The 16,924-nt window shown below is 53.3% G+C and overlaps 1 protein-coding gene across 2 annotated transcripts in view; it reads left to right on the plus strand.

The window, feature by feature from the left end:
- LOC104144614 (hexokinase-1) overlaps positions 1-16,924 on the plus strand; it is a 35,450-nt gene that overhangs the window by 9,870 nt on the left and 8,656 nt on the right. For both annotated transcript variants that reach the window (XM_068950913.1, XM_068950914.1), the window contains 11 exons: positions 413-575; positions 4,401-4,549; positions 8,850-8,969; positions 9,945-10,040; positions 10,341-10,440; positions 10,524-10,707; positions 12,538-12,693; positions 14,179-14,412; positions 15,055-15,359; positions 15,608-15,756; positions 15,856-15,975. In XM_068950913.1, the coding sequence (XP_068807014.1) occupies positions 413-575; positions 4,401-4,549; positions 8,850-8,969; positions 9,945-10,040; positions 10,341-10,440; positions 10,524-10,707; positions 12,538-12,693; positions 14,179-14,412; positions 15,055-15,359; positions 15,608-15,756; positions 15,856-15,975 (1,776 nt within the window). The remainder of the gene's footprint in view (positions 1-412; positions 576-4,400; positions 4,550-8,849; positions 8,970-9,944; positions 10,041-10,340; positions 10,441-10,523; positions 10,708-12,537; positions 12,694-14,178; positions 14,413-15,054; positions 15,360-15,607; positions 15,757-15,855; positions 15,976-16,924) is intronic.

Raw genomic sequence — 16,924 nt, forward strand, 5'->3', positions numbered from 1 at the left:
CACACCCCCCCCCAAGCCCGACGCGATGCCGGCGGCGCCGGGCGCCTCGTTCCCAGCAGGTCGGTACCTGCAGCGGCTGCCCGTTTTCTGCCCGGTCGGAGCGAGCGACGCTACCTCCGTGCCCGGTTGCTTAACAAAACAAAAGGGTGTCGCAAGCCAGGGCGCCGCTTAAATTAATTTAACCTTGAAAAAACCGCGATGGGACGGGCTGGACGGGTGCGACTAGCCCTTTTCCTGCCCGGGCTTTGCAAGGCGGGCAGCGAGACGGGGCAGGGGCAGGCAGGAAGAGGCGAGCGCGGCGTCACGGCAAGCTGGGGCTCATCGGACTCGCTGTAAAACTGCCCCCTTTTTTTCCGGGAAGCCGAGTTCCCGCGCCGGGCAGGCGTTCACTCTGCCGCGTCTTCCTCTCCAGATCGACAAGTACCTGTACACCATGCGGCTCTCCGACGAGACCCTGCTGGACGTCATGGCTCGCTTCAGGAGGGAGATGAAAAACGGCCTCTCCAGGGATTGTAACCCCACGGCGACGGTAAAAATGCTCCCTACGTTTGTGAGGTCCATTCCCGACGGATCAGGTAAGGGGACGAGCGTTTGCTTTCCGCCCCGCGGGCGGCGCGGGGAACCTTGGCGGCCTGAGCCGAAGCGCTCCCGCGGCTGACCAAGCCGTTCGCCGTCCTGGCAGGCGAAGGAAACGTCGCCGCCCGCGTGCAACCCTGCCCTGGCGGGTGCCGGAGGATTTCACGCTTCCTGCGCTGAGCCCGCTTTGACAGCGGCGCCAGGGCCCTTTCTCGCGGTCGGGCCAGCAGCAGCCGGGGCGCAAACCCCCTCCGGCAGGATTTGCGGTCCCTGGCAATAGGTTTCCTTCTTGTAGCTATCTCCTGCGGACCCTCTCGGGGGAAACTCGGGGCGCTCGAGCAGGCTGCAACATAGCGCTCAAAAGCTGCTGGCAGCCGGCGGTACTAAGCGTTTTCAGGCTGGCCGCAGGATCCGGGTTTTCTGTGATCGCTGGAGCTCATAAAGGGGCATAAAGAGCTCTCGGAAACCACAAAGCTGTTGCGTCGGTGTCCGAGACCGAGCTCGCCCTTATCGTTGTTTCTTATTTAGTGGTAACGCTGGATTTTCTTTCCATAAGCAGCGTGAGTTGGTTTAGCTGTATTTTGGTGCCTGTAACAGATCGAGTCCCCTTTTGCCGCGGTTAGGCAGTTGTTTTTACGTGTTTGGAGTCTCCCTTGAGTTAAGCCCAAGGAATTAGCAGGTGAAGGAACATTAAGCCTTAACGTTAGTTTGAGCTGTCTAGCACGTGGAAACCCTTGATAGTTCTGCTCTGCCGTTGCTTCGTGCGACCTTAACACGGACTTTTTAATTGCAACGCGATTCTGTGTTTTTTTTTTTTTTTAAAAAAAGGGGGAGAACGAGCTTGAATGCTGATTTCCATTAATTTAACACGCTGAGCTGTTGCACTGGCGAGAAGACCTTCTGCCTGATCCCCAGGGAGGGCTTTTGCACGAAACCCTGGCGTTTTTACTGACTCCCAAGCCTTGTGTCGTGGGCGCCCAGGTCTGGGTTCGTCGCCCGCCGGGACGGGCGCGCTGCGGCTCGGGAATCGGCAGTGCGGAGCGAGAGCGAGCGGTCCTCCAGCTCTGGATAACGCAGCAGTAGCCAAACGCGGGCTGAAGGCGCAGGTTTCTAGCGTGTCCTTGGGTAGTTGTTGGAAACGCGGGCAAAAACATTCTGTTATTTATCTTAAAAAAAAAAAAAAAAAAAAAGGTACTGAGCCCTCCCATCTGCCGGGAGGGGTGCAGGCGATTTCTACCTTTCCTCCCTCCGTAAAAGCTGAAGGCTTTATTTCCAGCCCGTCTCCAATTTCCGCCTGGTAAGCTCTCCCCTCCGAGTCTGCTTGTTACTATGAAAGCTGATTATTCAGAGAAAAATACTGTTGTTCAGTTGCAGATCTCCCTTCCCGTGCTTTAATAACAAGGAGCCTTTGAGCGATATTTTTTGGAGGCTGCGAGGATGTTGTTCTTAGCAGGGTTTTTTTGCTTTGTTCTGAGTTCATTGGAAAAAGCAGCAAGGTTTTGCCCAGGGCGCCTCAGACAGTATCTCAGGCTAACTAGAAACGCTTTCGAAGGATCCTCTTAAATCATCTGCAGCGGTTTTACCTGCGCCTTTTTGTTATAAAGCATTGATTAAATGCTGCTACTTGGGTTTAACTCCTGAAATTCTCTGAAGGAAAACTGTTGCCTTGCATGCCGAAAACTTTACGTTTTAGTTCAGGGTTGCTTTTCCTTTTTAACCAAAAAGGATAACCCTCGCTCAATTTTACCTAGCGAGGAAGCTCGCCACACTGGAAATCACACGCGCTAACGTGTTACCCCGCCGCCAGGGAAGACCTTTCGGAAGTGCGCTCTTTGGTTGGAGTACGTAGCAGGGTGCATTTAGGCTTGAAAAAGGGCCATCTGCTCCAGTGTTGATTTTTCTGTTATTTAGTGGAGGTAATGGCTTACGCTCGACAACTGATACTCCATTATGCTAAAGCTTATTCAGGTATTTGGCTTAACGATGGACGTTCTTCTTCCGGTCTTGTCACAGTGAAGGAGGCTACAAAGAACTGAATTTGTTAGGCAAAACGCGATCCAGGGAGCTGCACGCGCAGCTTGGACTGGGTTCGGGTTTTAAAATCAAGACAGTCGTACTGGAACAAAACGACATTTAAAGCCGCGCTGTTTAGAAACAGGCAGGGAAGCACTGCACGATCTGTGTTTTGGCAGACTCAGTCAAGAGTCAGCAAGAAGAAAGAGCAACATCATAACAGGGTAAAACCAGGAGGGTTAGGTTATGGGTTACGCTGCAGGTCGTGAAGTTTGTTGTGTTTTCTGCGTGGAAGTTGCTGTTCTTTGTGGTTTCTCATGTGATGGTGTTTTCTGTGCTGCGCTATAGCATTCCCTTGGAAACCGTGAGGGCTTTTGCAGGGAGTTTGCCTCCTCCTTTGGGTGCTGCAAGTGGTTGGGGCGGCACCTGGCAGCGCTGGTGGCTCTTCGCTGCGTCCCCGCAGCAAAGCGTCCCGCTCCGTCCCCGGCCCAGGCGGACGTCCTCCGGGCTGGTCCGAACGCACGTGCTGCTGTCTCGGTGCAAACGCATCTCCCCCTCTGCCATCAGACCAGCTCATAAGGCCTTGCTGCGCGGGACGGGGCTCCTGGAGGCTCCTCCAAGTCTGTGGCGGTGAGAAAGAAATGTCCATCGAGAGTTAAAGGCGCTGTAGGTCATCGTGGCCTGTGCATAGGCAGAATAATCTCGGGAGTGAGTTTGGGTCTGGAAATCCTAGTGGGTAAATTGCAGACCCAACTTTTCCTTCAGTGGCAACGTGGGCTCAGAGGACTTGGAGAGCTGAGCCAAAGTTTGAGCTGGCACCTCAATGGCTAATGGTCTTCTGGACTGTTAAAGGTCTTTCCGTACCACAGTTCGGTAGAAAAGGAAAAACAGTGGAGATGTTGGGAATAGCCTTCCCAAAGCCATAGTTTAAACATGGCAGGAAGAGTGAGTAGAAACAAGAGGCCGGGGCGGTGCTGTGGGATGGGGTAGGCGATGGGTTGGACCCAGCAGCAGTGGGGCCGGCTGCGGCGAGCACCTCTGCTTCCCCTGGCGAAAGGAAAGCAGCTTGGGCTGCCCAAAGCTCACGGGATTTCTGGGACAGGCAGAAAGGTGCAAATCGATGGGGGTGGCGGGGGGAAATCAGAATGAAGACAAGGAAGCGCCGTAGCACTTGCTGCGTGGACCTCTGAGCAGCCGCCTTGAACCCGAGGACGCTACGCGGCCGCCAGCGCTCAACAAACCCGCAGCGAGCAACTGCAGCCGGCGTGCGCGGTAACAGCTGTGCGCCCTGCTTCCTCAGATAGCGCCTCTTCCTCTGGCTTTAGCGACTGCTGTCTTTGTTTGCTCCCTCCTTGATAAGACGAGATAGCGCCGTTGTCATCCCCGGTTCGCTCAGGTCTGTTTGCCTTGCTCTTCAGGCAGCGGTGAAAGTGCGACTTTGCTGGGCAGCATGGGAAACTCGCAGGGGAGCTTCGTTGCGCTCTCCTGCGCTCCACGTCTTTTCAGCTTGGTCATAGGACCTGGATGCAAACTGTCCGCTGTCTGCCCACTCTCTTTGGACAAACCCTCATAGTAGTTATCCGCGCACCCTCAACGGTCAGTGTTGCCGTTGCACTGACTTCATGGTAAAATGTAGGGAATTCGCCTGACGCTTTGGACTGATGCGCTGCAGGCAGAAATTACTTGCTATAAGCTCTATGCACTCATATGCGTTTGCATTATACATGATACTTAACATATGCTTAGGGTTTTCCAAATGCGGTGTGCGTTGCGTACGGATTTTAATCGTTTATGTCTTGTTTTCCCCATAGAGAAAGGAGATTTCATTGCGCTGGATCTTGGTGGTTCTTATTTTCGCATTCTGCGGGTGAAGGTGTCGCACGAGAAAAAGCAGACGGTACAAATGGAAAGTGAAATTTATAATACACCTGAAGACATCATGCATGGCAGCGGGACACAGGTAAGCGTCTTCCCTTTAGGATGTATCTCTAAAGATTAGCTGTTTTTACACTGTCATTAAAAAAAAACAAAAAAACAAACAAACCCCCCCAAAAAACAAGAATGATCTTGGCATTTTAATAGTTACGCCTACGCTATACACAGACCTGACTGCAGTTTTGTCGATACTGAGAATAAATAAGCAGTAGTTAGCAACAGAGCATTCAAGAGTACTGCAAACCTGCTGCTGTTTTGTGGGGGACTTCTGATGGGGTTAGAAAAAATTGGCCCAGAAGTAAAAAAAATTTTGACTTCTGTAGTAAAGTTACTTGCCACAGATAAGAATGAAGAGCAGGAAAGCAACTTAGTTGCTGTAAGCAAATAGCAAGACCAACTCTGCAAGTGGGGTGCTAGGTGATGGACAGAAATATTGATGACAGCGCAAGTATCTGTCCTGGCAGTCTGAGGAGCTCAGCGTTCGCGAAAAATTACAAGTACGTTAAAAACATCCATCACAAGAAGCTGATGGGATGTTTGGGGGACAACTTCAGCTCAATTTTTGTTGAATAAATGGCACGGTTTTTTAATCTCCCATTTTCTAAGAGCGGAAAACAATATTTGAATCTGTTTACTGGGATTACAAATTTGGTTATTTGGAAGAATTTATTTTCTTTTTATGATTAAGAAATGAATTACAGTAAATATTATACATACAAATTTCTCTCTGTGTCAGTGTAACACAAGACAGGTAATTCTCCTTCTTGGAAAGGACATATTTTTACACTTTTTTTTAGAAAGAGGTGCTATTTAAGGATTCTAAGAGGAGGCTTGTAGGAAACTTACAGTCTGTTTTAAAAGAATGAAAAAAAAAATCAAAAAATGATGTAAAGGGCATTTCTATGCTTAGTATATGTTCTGTAGTCATCTTAATAACCTTAATGTATATATGTAATAACCACCGCTACGTTCTTCTGCGGTTGTGTGTGTCAGATGGCAATTGTTGCTCCTAAGTAGCATTGATATGAAAATTTTTGTGGTATCTGAACTACAATAACAAAACGCATTCCTCTTAAAGGCTTTTTCCTAACGTTATTGCTTTGTTATCTGGCTGAAAGGACGTGCAGCAGCTTTCCCACGGAGAGGTTTCAGAGGGGAGCTGAGCCAAGCCGCCTACTGCAGGCGGAGATAGGGAAATAAGTATTCCCACAAATAAGTATTCCCACCTCGGCAGAACCTCCTTTGCTCTTCCCGCTGCAGGCAGCGGCCTCATCCTGGTGCTTCTCCCTCTGGTTTCTCCAAGGCTGCCCAGCCTCGAGGCCCCCAGTGCCGCTGTAGAGCTGAGCCATCCTACTGTTACTCTTCTTTTGGGAAGCTCCTGGAGGAGCCCCTGAGTGAAGAAGGGGAAGGATCTGGGACTCCCGCCCGGATCGAGCTAATGATGCCGGTAGTCAAACGAGCAGCCCAAAAGGTGGGATGTGAGGAGGCAGGTTCGGGCTCCAAGCAGGGCAAGGAGGAGCGTGGGATCCTGGAGGTCTCCAGGCCCCGCCGTGGTGGCGACCAGCAGCAGGACTTCCACGCACGCCGAGCGAGCGAGCCTGCCCCGGGCAGTCGAGGCAGGCTGGGTCAAGGTGAGCGCTGGTGGAGAAGTGACGAAGGCAAGCGGGAGAAGCAGGGGAGGGAGCCTAACGGAGACATCAGATCTGCGTTCGTTCTTGCGCTGGCTCAGTGCCCGGATGGGTCAGTGTGCTTTGCCTTGTTTATATTTTACTTTTGAAATTTCCAAAGGCATTTTGGCTGCTGGGAACCGGTAGCGTGGAGCTCAGACCGACAGACTTTGTCACGGCTTTCAAACTAGAAAAGAGGCAAGCAAGGATGGCTTCCACTGACCCTGGGGAGAAGAGACGTAGCTTAGACCAACCTGGTGGAGATGCAGCCTGGATAGTCTCCTGTATTTAAGTACCTGGAAAAGACTGGAAGGATCATCAGAGTTAGATCTGGGTCCTAAGTTCTCCCATGACAAAATCTAACCGCAGCCAAAACGTTCGCTGTGCGGCGAGACCTCGCAGGGAGCGTGACGGATGCCGGGAGGCACCTGAGCGGGTGGCGATTTGGTACTGAGGACTCGGACGTTCCTGGTTCAGGGTCTCCTGAAGCTGTGAGCCAGATTAGTGGAGTGCTTGCAGCGAACCTCCTGTGCGGTGTAGGTTACTAATGTGCTTTTCAGGAAGCTGGGTCATTAACTTCGATGAGTTATACGCTTAAAATCCTAAGACATAATCAGCTTATCGAAGGGATTGTGAATTATGACTTCAGGCCTCGCTGGCACAGTTCGTTTTGATATTTTCTACTCCATTGCATTCAAACTTCTATTTTTGTCCACCTGTCAGGCACGAGCAGACTTCTGCAATCCCCTGCCAGAGTCAAGGGCAAAACTCTTCTGCCTTCAGCAGTACAATAGCAGGTCTAAACTTTGTAAGAAGCCTTCCTTGTCAACTTGGAGGATAGCAGTGCATTTAAGGCTTGATTTATGTGTTGTTTTTTTGTAGTCTGCGGCCCCTGGAGGTAGGTTTTGGATCTGTAGCTGCTCTCCCGCTCTGTAGCGGTGGTTTCCTCGCTCCTGAAGTTCTTGAAGTTATTCCCTATCCAGGCGACGGGATCTGAACTCGGATCTCTAGATGCTTGCCAAAGTTGGCTGGCCCCCAGCCAAGCAAGTCCTTACGGAAACTTCTTGGAGTCAGACCCAAACAGGTGCTATCACGACCAGAGGAAGCAATGAAGCCTGCTATTTTATCGCTCAGCATCTCGCGGTTGGATCCTTTCGGGCCCTTAAAAGCGTAGGTTTTGATGGTTGCTTTCCTCTTGGCTGGGGCGTTCGTTCTGTCCGTTGGCACCCAGCAGTCCAGTGCCCGCCGCACGCAGTGCCCGTGACGGGGCAAGAATTTGGATGTCTCCTGCATCTGCCTGCCCTGCTTTAATGAACTCTGCAGTAACCGCACAGCGTTGCCTCTGCTGTGCTGTCAGATTTGAGGTTTGGGTATCACTATGGGTGTTGCACGTAGAGATGCTTTCTTGAGTCTCCTTAGGAGCCAACTGAAACTGATGGCAGCAGGATCAATAAACGCACCCCTCTCTCTTTTCTCCTTTTGAGCAACGTCTTCCTGCTGTGCTTTATTATTTAAAAAAAAAAAAAAAAAGGTTCGGCAAGACCGTGCAGCACGGACTAGACGCCGCTGCTGTAATGCCAGGAGCGCGGCTAATGGTTAACTCGGGCTGCCGGGGCGCATCGCGGCAGCGGGGTGGGCACGCGCCGCGCTGGCCGCCGAGCGCTCTCCGCGCGCCTAATGAGCTGCCGGGGCCTTTCGAGGGCTCGTCTGGACCCCCTCTGCGCTGGGGGCCGCCGGGGCAAATAGCGGCCGGCGCGTTGGCTGGGAACGGGGAGGGATCTGGAGCAGTCGGACTTGAAAAGCGGGTCCTGTCTCCTCTGCGTGTGGTCACGGCCCCTCGCGAGAGGGGGGCGTTCGGTAGCAGAGTTTGTGCTTCCCGTCCTCTGAACCGCTGCGTGGCTTGCGGTCGGCCCTCGGTTACCCTCTGGAGTCCTGGCGGCAGCCTACTGCAAAGTCTAGTAGGACCCAGTGTCTAGCAAGATGGAAAACTCGACAGAGGTGCCGTGCTCCTCTTGGAGGAAGCGTTGTATTTTATTGCTTAGCTGAAATTCTTCCTGCGGTAACTCCTCTCTCCCTCTCTCTCGTCTGGACGGCTGAAGACCCTGTTACCGAAGGGCAGCGTATGTTGTTTCCCCGATCTTTTCCGTTGTGTACGCCCAGTGAAAAGCCCCTGATTTGCCTGGAGCAACGAATGGCAGCGGTTTCCCTGGGAAACCACCCTGATTTTGCTTAATCAAGTTTGATCTCGTTTTCAGAATGGGTTTAAATGCGTGCAGTTCATGTCAGGCGTACCACCTCCTGACCTGCTGCAAACAGCCAAATATTCCTTCTCGGTCTCGTAGTTGCCGCAGCCTGTCTGCCGTGTTTTTCCGTCTCTCTGAGGCTGTGCGAATGGTTGTGAATGAAGCCAGGAGAGCTAACCGCAGCCACCAGACGTGCAGAATTAGATGCATTAAAGACCACCTGATTTTGTAACTTATTAATTACTAAGGTGTTAATATACATTGCCTGAGCGGATTTGCCTAATTCCGTCATTTGAATGTCTTTTTAAAAAAAACAAAAACAAAAACAAATTTGGAGCAGGTATGTTCCCCATGTATTCTCTCCCCTATGCTCTACCTCCATTCGTGATTGCTCTGCATTTTCTCTGTTTTATAGCTTTTTGATCATGTTGCTGAATGCCTGGGAGACTTTATGGAGAAACAACAGATCAAAGACAAGAAATTACCAGTCGGGTTTACGTTCTCTTTCCCGTGCCGGCAATCCAAGCTGGACGAGGTAAGAACACGTCACGATTTTCTTAATACGCAAAAGAGTTGCTGCGTTATTAAAACGCAGCTGTGCAAGCAGTATCCCAGAAAGGCGTCATCTGCGGAATAAACTGAGCGGTATATGTCACCGGAAGACTTGAAAGAGCCGGTTAAGCGGTGAGGGTGACGCAGCGAATGCGTGGTGCTAGCTCTGCGTGAGCTCCTCAGCGTTACGGCTTACAGCGTAAACGCGGTGGCGGTTTTGCCTGGCTGTTGCACAGCCTCTTTGACCCCTCTCAGTGGGCTGTAACGGGAGGTGATCCAGCCCAGCAGCGTTTGCACTTGCTGGCTGCGGGAACGGATGTGGAGGAGGGCGTCCCCACACCGTTCCTCGGGGCGCCAGGCAGGTCCCCGGCGAGGAACATCCCGGAAAACGGGACAGAAGTGGGAAAGCGGGGGCGAAGCCAACACCCCCCGCCAGGAGCAAAGCTGCGTCGGTGCGAGAAGGGCGCTCGCGTGCGGGCCGATCTGCCGAAGCTGTGACCGCGCGGTCCGGCGGCGGGGAAGGGCGAGCTGCTGGCTGTAGATGCTCTTTTCATTCTTTCCCTGTTACTAATTTACTGAGCGCTCTGAAGTGGCGCTAGCTAAATAGGAAGAAATCAGATGTAGTCGTTACCCTGGGGGATCGCCAGTCTCTTTAAGATGGTTTGCAGGCAGGGAATTCAATATCAGCACTTTTTTTAAATCTGATCCTGCCTGCCTGTCAGTGAAGGTTTTTTTTTTTTTCTTTAAACCGTAATCTGTCATTTTATACCTGTGTTTTGCTTGCTTTCATCTTTATTGAATTTTGAATTCTGGTCGTTCGTCTTATTTTTATTCCTCTTCATCCTTGTCAGCGTAAAAATGACTTGCAGCCTTAGATTTGTGCCTAACCGCAACGCGTCCTGACGTCGTTACGTACGTGCGTAGTCACTTACGTACAGTCGCTGTCCTGTTTCCCCAGGGCATCCTGATCACCTGGACGAAGCGCTTCAAGGCGAGCGGCGTGGAGGGCGCAGACGTCGTCAAGCTGCTGAACAAGGCCATCAAGAAGCGGGGGGTGAGCCGCGCCGCCTTCTCGCTTTACTCGGGCCCCGGGCACGCCGGCGCGTCGCTCTGCCAGTCTGGGTGGCCGCCTAGGTCCGCCGTCCGGCGCGGAGCTGTGCCGTTTGGGACAGCAGCGGACTCTTGAGCAAGCCTGAGTTTTGGTGTCACCGAACAACGTTCCTGCAGTCGGTCACTGCGTCAGGCAACGACTGGGGAAATTTGGGGGGGGGTATAAGTGGGACTGATGATAACCATGAGCGGTGTTTTCCAGAGGCGCCACAGGGTACAAGTAACGCTGTGTTTCCCCTGCCAGGACTACGACGCCGATATCATGGCTGTGGTGAACGACACCGTCGGGACCATGATGACCTGCGGTTTTGACGACCAGCGCTGCGAAGTTGGCCTGATCATTGGTAACGCGCGTTTCTGCCGCGGCGTGTGCGCGGCGCGGTGCTCTGCTCCGCGCGGCATGTTTCCTGACGCCCTTTCCCTAAAGGCACCGGCACCAACGCCTGCTACATGGAGGAGATGAGGCACATCGACCTGGTGGAAGGTGACGAGGGGAGGATGTGCATCAACACGGAGTGGGGGGCCTTCGGGGACGACGGGTCGCTGGAAGACATCAGGACCGAGTTCGACCGCGAGATCGACCGTGGCTCCCTCAATCCTGGAAAACAGCTGTAAGCGAGGCTTTTGTTTGCGAGCTGTCGGGTTTCTGCTGCTCTGTGGTGTGATCCAGGCTAAGTTCCTGCCTCTCAGGAGGGCCAGAGGGGCCTGGGCAGCCCGGTTGCGGCGGGTGAGGACCAGCCGGCGCTGGGAAGAGGACAAGGGCTCGCCTGAGCAGTTTGCTCTTTGCTTCGAAACTGTGCCGTTGGCAGCCGCAGGCACAGAGGGGACCTTCCCCGGGGAAGCGCGGCATCTCGTCAGGGTTATAGCCGTCCCCATTAGGGGCTGTTAGTATTTACTGTGTTGGCTTCAGTTCACAGCTTATCGCCATAGTTCTGGCCTGAGCCAGGTGATTAAAATTAACTCAGGCTTGTTTGTTATCTTACTTATTATGCTGAAAAGGGCGGGGGAGCAAACTCTGGGGCACAGCGCCTACCTGGCAAGGTCCTATTAGCGTCCAAGGCTGCCAGCGTTAGCTCGGATCTTGCCTCAAATTGGTGTTTTTTTTGTTTGTTGAGTAATTCACGTGCATCTTGTCTTCAGAGTCGTGACTTGTTTCCCCATGCTCCTGATTTATTTCCCATCAGCTCCAGCCCCATCCTGCTCCTGCTTTTCAAGCAGGCTTCGAGCCCTCACTCGGTCCAGCCGCGGCTCAGGTGTCCGCAGCGTTTCGGATCCTGCTGGTGCCTTGTTGGGGTTATTTTCTTTTTTCCTTTTGCCTTGCATGGCAGTGTCGGGGGAGAGTGTCGGGGGAGACCCGAGCTGCAGGTCGGAGGGACTCGTCAGCAGGGGTTGGAAGTGCTGGGCCAGGGGAGCCGTCTCCTTGCAGAGCCAGGCCCTGGAGGGTGGCAGGCCCAGCACAGCCGGCCCCGGGGAAAACGCAGGAGGAGCTGGGATACTCCGAGGAGGTGGAGGACAAACGTGATGACAGCCCTCACGTAGCTCAAGGGTATCTGCACAAAGCAAAGGGATAGGCTGCTCGCTGAGGACAGGACAAGTAGCTCTTGCTCAACAGCAGCAAGGAAGATTTTGGCAAGACGTCAAGACAAACTGTTCAGTGTCGAGGGTACGGCAGCAGTGGAAGAGGGTGGCTGTGCGAGCTCCCTCCCTGGAGCTTGGTAAGGACAGGCTGGACAAGGGTCTGGCGCTGGTGAGCGTACCTAGTGTAGAGCGTGGGGATAGAAGATGGACTAGAAAACCCGCGAGTCCCTCCCAGCCTCGCTTTCTGTGGCTTGGGGAACATCTTACATTACTGAAGAATCTCCAAAGTCACCTTTGCTTGTGGAGGCAATAAAAATGAGAGGTTGAGTGAGACGGGGGAGTGCGAGAAGGCACAGCAGGCAGATGGATGCCAGCTGGAAACGAGTATTTTTGATTTAATTCATTATGTGCTTTAATTTATTAAAGATGTTCTTGCTTCCTCTGTGGCTGCTTTCCAGTTGTTTGCTCAATGCTGTTTTTTTAAAAAAGGGAAAAAAAAAAGACATAAATTCCCCCTACTTGCTGGTTCAAAGCCTGTTCCCATCTTGTGGGGTGAGGCCTTGCTTTGTGTTCACCTGACCCCTTCCTGGCGAGAAAGCCCTGGCGCGCGGGAGCAAAGCCCTTGGCTTGTCCGCAAAGGGCGAGCGGGTCCCTTTGCAGGGTGGGCCCTGGGCACGGCCACCCTTGGTGGCTAGGATTTCAGCCTTTGTCAATGTGCAGGTGCAGTTTTTTGCTCCCATCTGATGAGCGTATTTTCCAGTCCTTGCTCCCTTTTCAGCTTGCACTTCGAACTCAGTGGTTGAAGAATATTGTGAATAAAACTGGAGTTTGCCCGCGGTGACTGCTGCTGCCCTTCCCTGCAGGTTTGAGAAGATGGTGAGCGGGCTGTACATGGGGGAGCTGGTCAGGCTCATCCTGGTGAAGATGGCCAAAGAGGGGCTGCTCTTTGAGGGGAGAATCACCCCCGAGCTTCTGACCAAAGGGAAGTTTGAGACGAAGCACGTTTCTGCCATAGAAAAGTGAGTACCGTTATCCCCCCCTAATTAATTTTCTGGTGCCCCTTGTATGGGGGACACGCTGCATCGAGGGTGGTTGCCACCGTCGCCCACCTGAGCCCAGCAGCACCTGCCTGCACCCTCTCCTCCGAGCTGCCAAGGCAGGTTTTGGCAGCACGCTGCTGGTGCTATCACCCTTCTCCTGGGATTTACTGCTGGTAAAAGCCTGCCGTGGGGTGGGAACAGCTGTGAAGCCCAAGGCTGAGTCGGCCTGCAGGGACACCAGCCTCCCCATCCCAGCGCATGGTGCTGCCGCTCGCAAGCCGCCGAGGTCCCTGCACCGCCACTAAACGGGGGAGTGAGTTGGCTGAGGGCCTTCTGCGAAATGCTTGTGTTGCTCCTTGCCGTCTCCATGAGATCGCCGGGCAGGGAGAAAACACGAGCGACAAAGACGCCGGAGCGCTCGGCCTCGGCGGCGGCGGCGGCGGAGGGTGCGACGTGCTGACCTCCCAGCTACGTGCTGGTTGGTTAAATTCACATCCCTGGGATTGCTTGTGCTGTATTCGCCAGGCCGGCTTTGCCTTTTGAAAAGCTTCTAGTCCCCCGCGCGCGTCTGCGGAGGTGGCGTTGGCCGAGCGCAATGCCCAGGCGACAGTCGGGAACCTCTGCAAGCCTCTTGCACCCTGCCTGGTGCTCAGACCCCCTGCAGCCCCCTTCTCCAAGCAGTTTTCCACTAAATGCGTGGATCCATCCGTCTTGACCACAGAGGTCCGGATGGAGGCGATGCAGCGTTCAACAACGATGACAAAAACGGGGGGTGGAAATCGGCCAGGGGCTTCGGTTACTGGGAGCAAAATTTGACCTGCAATTCCACCCTGTGGCCCAAAGAGCACCTTGGTTATAAGCACGGGGCAGTTTCCACTTTCTAACTGTCGTTTGTAAGATGTAAGAGCCCTTAAAAAAAAAAAAAACCGTGTGGAGCGTAGTTAGTAGTGACAAGATACACGCGCTGTATTTTTTTCTCGAGCGTGACTGAGCTGGACGTGGGGTGCGTTTCATCAGCGGCTTTGCTCTCGGGCTGGGTGCTAACGTGGGAAATCTCAGCGCAAGAGGCGAACGTTCAGCGAGGCTGCGAATGTCTGAAAAGAGATGGATTAGATCACTTGGGCAGCGTTAGCTCTGGGTTTTGTTCTTCCCGCTGTGCTTAACTTAGCAAGACGTACGAGCGTGGGATTAGTCGTAGGCTCAGGACTTTGCTGGCGCTCCCAGCTCCGGGAGAGGAGAAGCCGTCTGAAGTTCACAGCATCAGTGTGATGAAAATGCTTTTAATTCCCCCGGTCTGTAGAAGCGCTCGGAGGGGTCGTTGCTGACTTCTCTCAAACGCCCTTCTGAAACCCTCCGTGTTGCCACGCGTGGGGCCACCCCTGGTCAGACGCGCCTCAACGCTGCTTTTCGTAGCTTCTCCCCACCCCTAAAGCACGTGTGCGCTGCACAACCCTTTCTCCGTAGGAGCAAAGAAGGTCTGAGCAAAGCCAAAGACATTTTAACCCGCCTGGGGGTGGAGCCGTCGCACGAGGACTGCGTGGCCGTCCAGCACGTCTGCACCATCGTGTCCTTCCGCTCGGCCAACCTGGTGGCGGCCACGCTGGGGGCCATCCTCTGCCAGCTGCGGGACAACAAGGGGGTCGGCCGGCTCCGCACCACCGTCGGGGTGGATGGCTCCCTCTACAAGATGCACCCGCAGTAAGTCCCGCTCCGCTCGGGAGACCTCCCAGGGCGGGGAGTCGCTTTGCGCGAAGCGAACCCCTGTGCCCGAGGACCGGGCTTCGAGGAGACCTTCGTTAACACGGCTCGATCGCCGCTTGCAGCTTAAGCTGAGCTGTTTTGAAAGCGACCTGCGCTCTCCGCTCGGTGAGAGTTTTGGTGTCAGAAATGGCACAGCCGCCCTGGCCCCTGATCCTGCTGGCCTTGGGGAGCCGCTGCGTGTGCCAGGAGAGGGCACGGGCACGGGCCTTCCCGCGGTCACCAAAAGGGAACTGAAGCGATAGGCAGGATGCCGGTGCGCTCCCTGCACGTAGGGTAAAACCCTTCTCTCCAGTAAATGACAATGAGTCAGTTTTCAGTCTCTCGTGCTTAAGAAAAAAACATAAAATTTTGGCAAACAGACAACTTCCAAGGACGTTAGTGCGGCTAGCTTTTCTAGAGGCACAGGACCTAGGGTGCGGGAGGATGTGGGAGCGTAGCCCAAAGGCACCTCGCTTGCCTCAAAGAGGACCGGCTTTTCCCGAAGCTCGGTGCTCCTTGCCCTCCCGGCGTGTTTTGGTCTGCGCTGGCCACGTAGGCGCTTGCGGCGGCGGTGGGCTCCGACGCGTCCCCTCCTCGCAGGTACTCCCGGCGCTTGCACAAAACCACCCGGCGCTTGGTGCCTGACTCGGACGTGCGGTTCCTGCTGTCGGAGAGCGGCAGTGGGAAAGGGGCGGCGATGGTGACGGCGGTGGCTTACCGGCTGTCGGAGCAGCACCGGCTCATCGACGAGACCCTGGCCGAGTTCAAGCTCACTCATGAGCAGCTGCTGCAGGTGAAGAAGAGGATGAGGACGGAAATGGAAGCGGGGCTGAACAAGACGACCCACGAGACCGCCAAAGTGAAGATGCTGCCCACCTTCGTCCGCAGCACGCCAGATGGGACAGGTAGACCCTGGGCAGCTCTTGGCTTTCCAGAGCGGCTGGCCAAGTTTGTCCTTCTCTGAAGGAGCTATTGTGCGGGCCCTCTTTCCCTTGTTAATTAAAAAAGGGGAGGGGGGGAAAAAGGAGGTCTGGAATATACAGAGCAGCCCCTAAAATCATCATGTGATAGACACCTTCCACCTTCTGGGGAGAAGTGGGCCTCTTTTTCTAGATTTCATTTATCCTATTCTTTTACCCCTGTTCTTTTACAGAGAATGGAGACTTTCTGGCACTTGACCTCGGAGGAACAAACTTTAGAGTCTTGCTAGTGAAAATCCGCGGCGGTAAAAGGAGAACGGTAGAAATGCACAACAAGATATACGCCATTCCTATAGAGGTGATGCAAGGAACAGGAGAAGAGGTGAATTTGTGTGCTGCTCTTTTGCAGCATTGCCACTTTTAAAATACATGCTTAAGCGTAACACGTACAAATGCAAATGTGTAACTTTTCTCTTTCAAGCTGTTTGATCACATCGTTACCTGCATTTCTGACTTCCTGGATTATATGGGAATAAAAGGTGCACGGCTTCCTCTTGGCTTCACGTTTTCCTTCCCTTGCAAACAGACCAGCTTGGATGCTGTAAGTTCCTTAGTATCCTTTGAAGCTGCTTTTTGTGCTTAGGCCAGGCCTGATTCTCCGCCTTCCCGTCCCCTGCGTGATACTTACGGGAAGGTTGTACGAGGGGAGGGTTACTGCTCTTGCCCTGATCTCGCCCAGTACAGCTGCTCCTTTATACTCCCTATAAATAGCTCCTTTGGAGGCAGTAATGCAAATGCTCCTCAGCCCGTGGCGGTGGCAGGTAATAGCACTCAAATTTCCCATGGCGGTGATATCCCCTTTTTAAAGTATCGTCGTTTCTCCAGGCATGTAGACCTGTTGAGCTGCCACAGTGTTCCTGGAGCGCCTGGTTTTGCAGGCTGTTGGCAGCGTCGAGGTCTGCCTGTCCCTGCTGCCAGCGCCCTGCCTCCGGCGCAGCCTGCAGCGTGTCGAGCCCCCCTCCGCAGCCCCTCGTTCCTCTCTGCTCTCCCGTGACCTTGGTTAACTCATTTACTCCAACAGATTTGCACCTGTGCAGCTCTTAATAGCTCCCTTCCACTTAGCACTTTTTTCTTTTTGGAAGAAAGATATCTTTTTTTTTGGTCACAGCTGCTTTTTGTCTGCTGCATTTTATGCTCTGTGCAATAGCGCTGTCTCCTGGCGATGTGGTTTGTAGTGAGCCATGCCACAGTGTTTTCAGAAAAAGTAGTTTCCCAGTCTCGAACGCTGGCATCCGATGTTCCCCTCTTTCGTTTTCCATCTTCAGGCAGGAGGTTGAATGAATCGGTCCTGGAAATTTGGAGGCTAGGCATAATTAGTGGTTTTAGATGCAAATTCCAAAGATACAGAGCAAGATCTTCCTCCTTCACAGGGAGCCTTCTGTGTAACTTCACATGAAAGCATTTGAAATTTCAAGTGTGCAGAATAAAATTTTGAGTCGTAGCAAAAATAAGATGAACGTTCACTTGTTAAGGAAGGAGGAAAAACAGGC

This window comes from Struthio camelus, chromosome 7 (genome assembly GCF_040807025.1).
Source record: "Struthio camelus isolate bStrCam1 chromosome 7, bStrCam1.hap1, whole genome shotgun sequence".
Classification (NCBI taxonomy): Eukaryota; Metazoa; Chordata; class Aves; order Struthioniformes; family Struthionidae; genus Struthio; species Struthio camelus.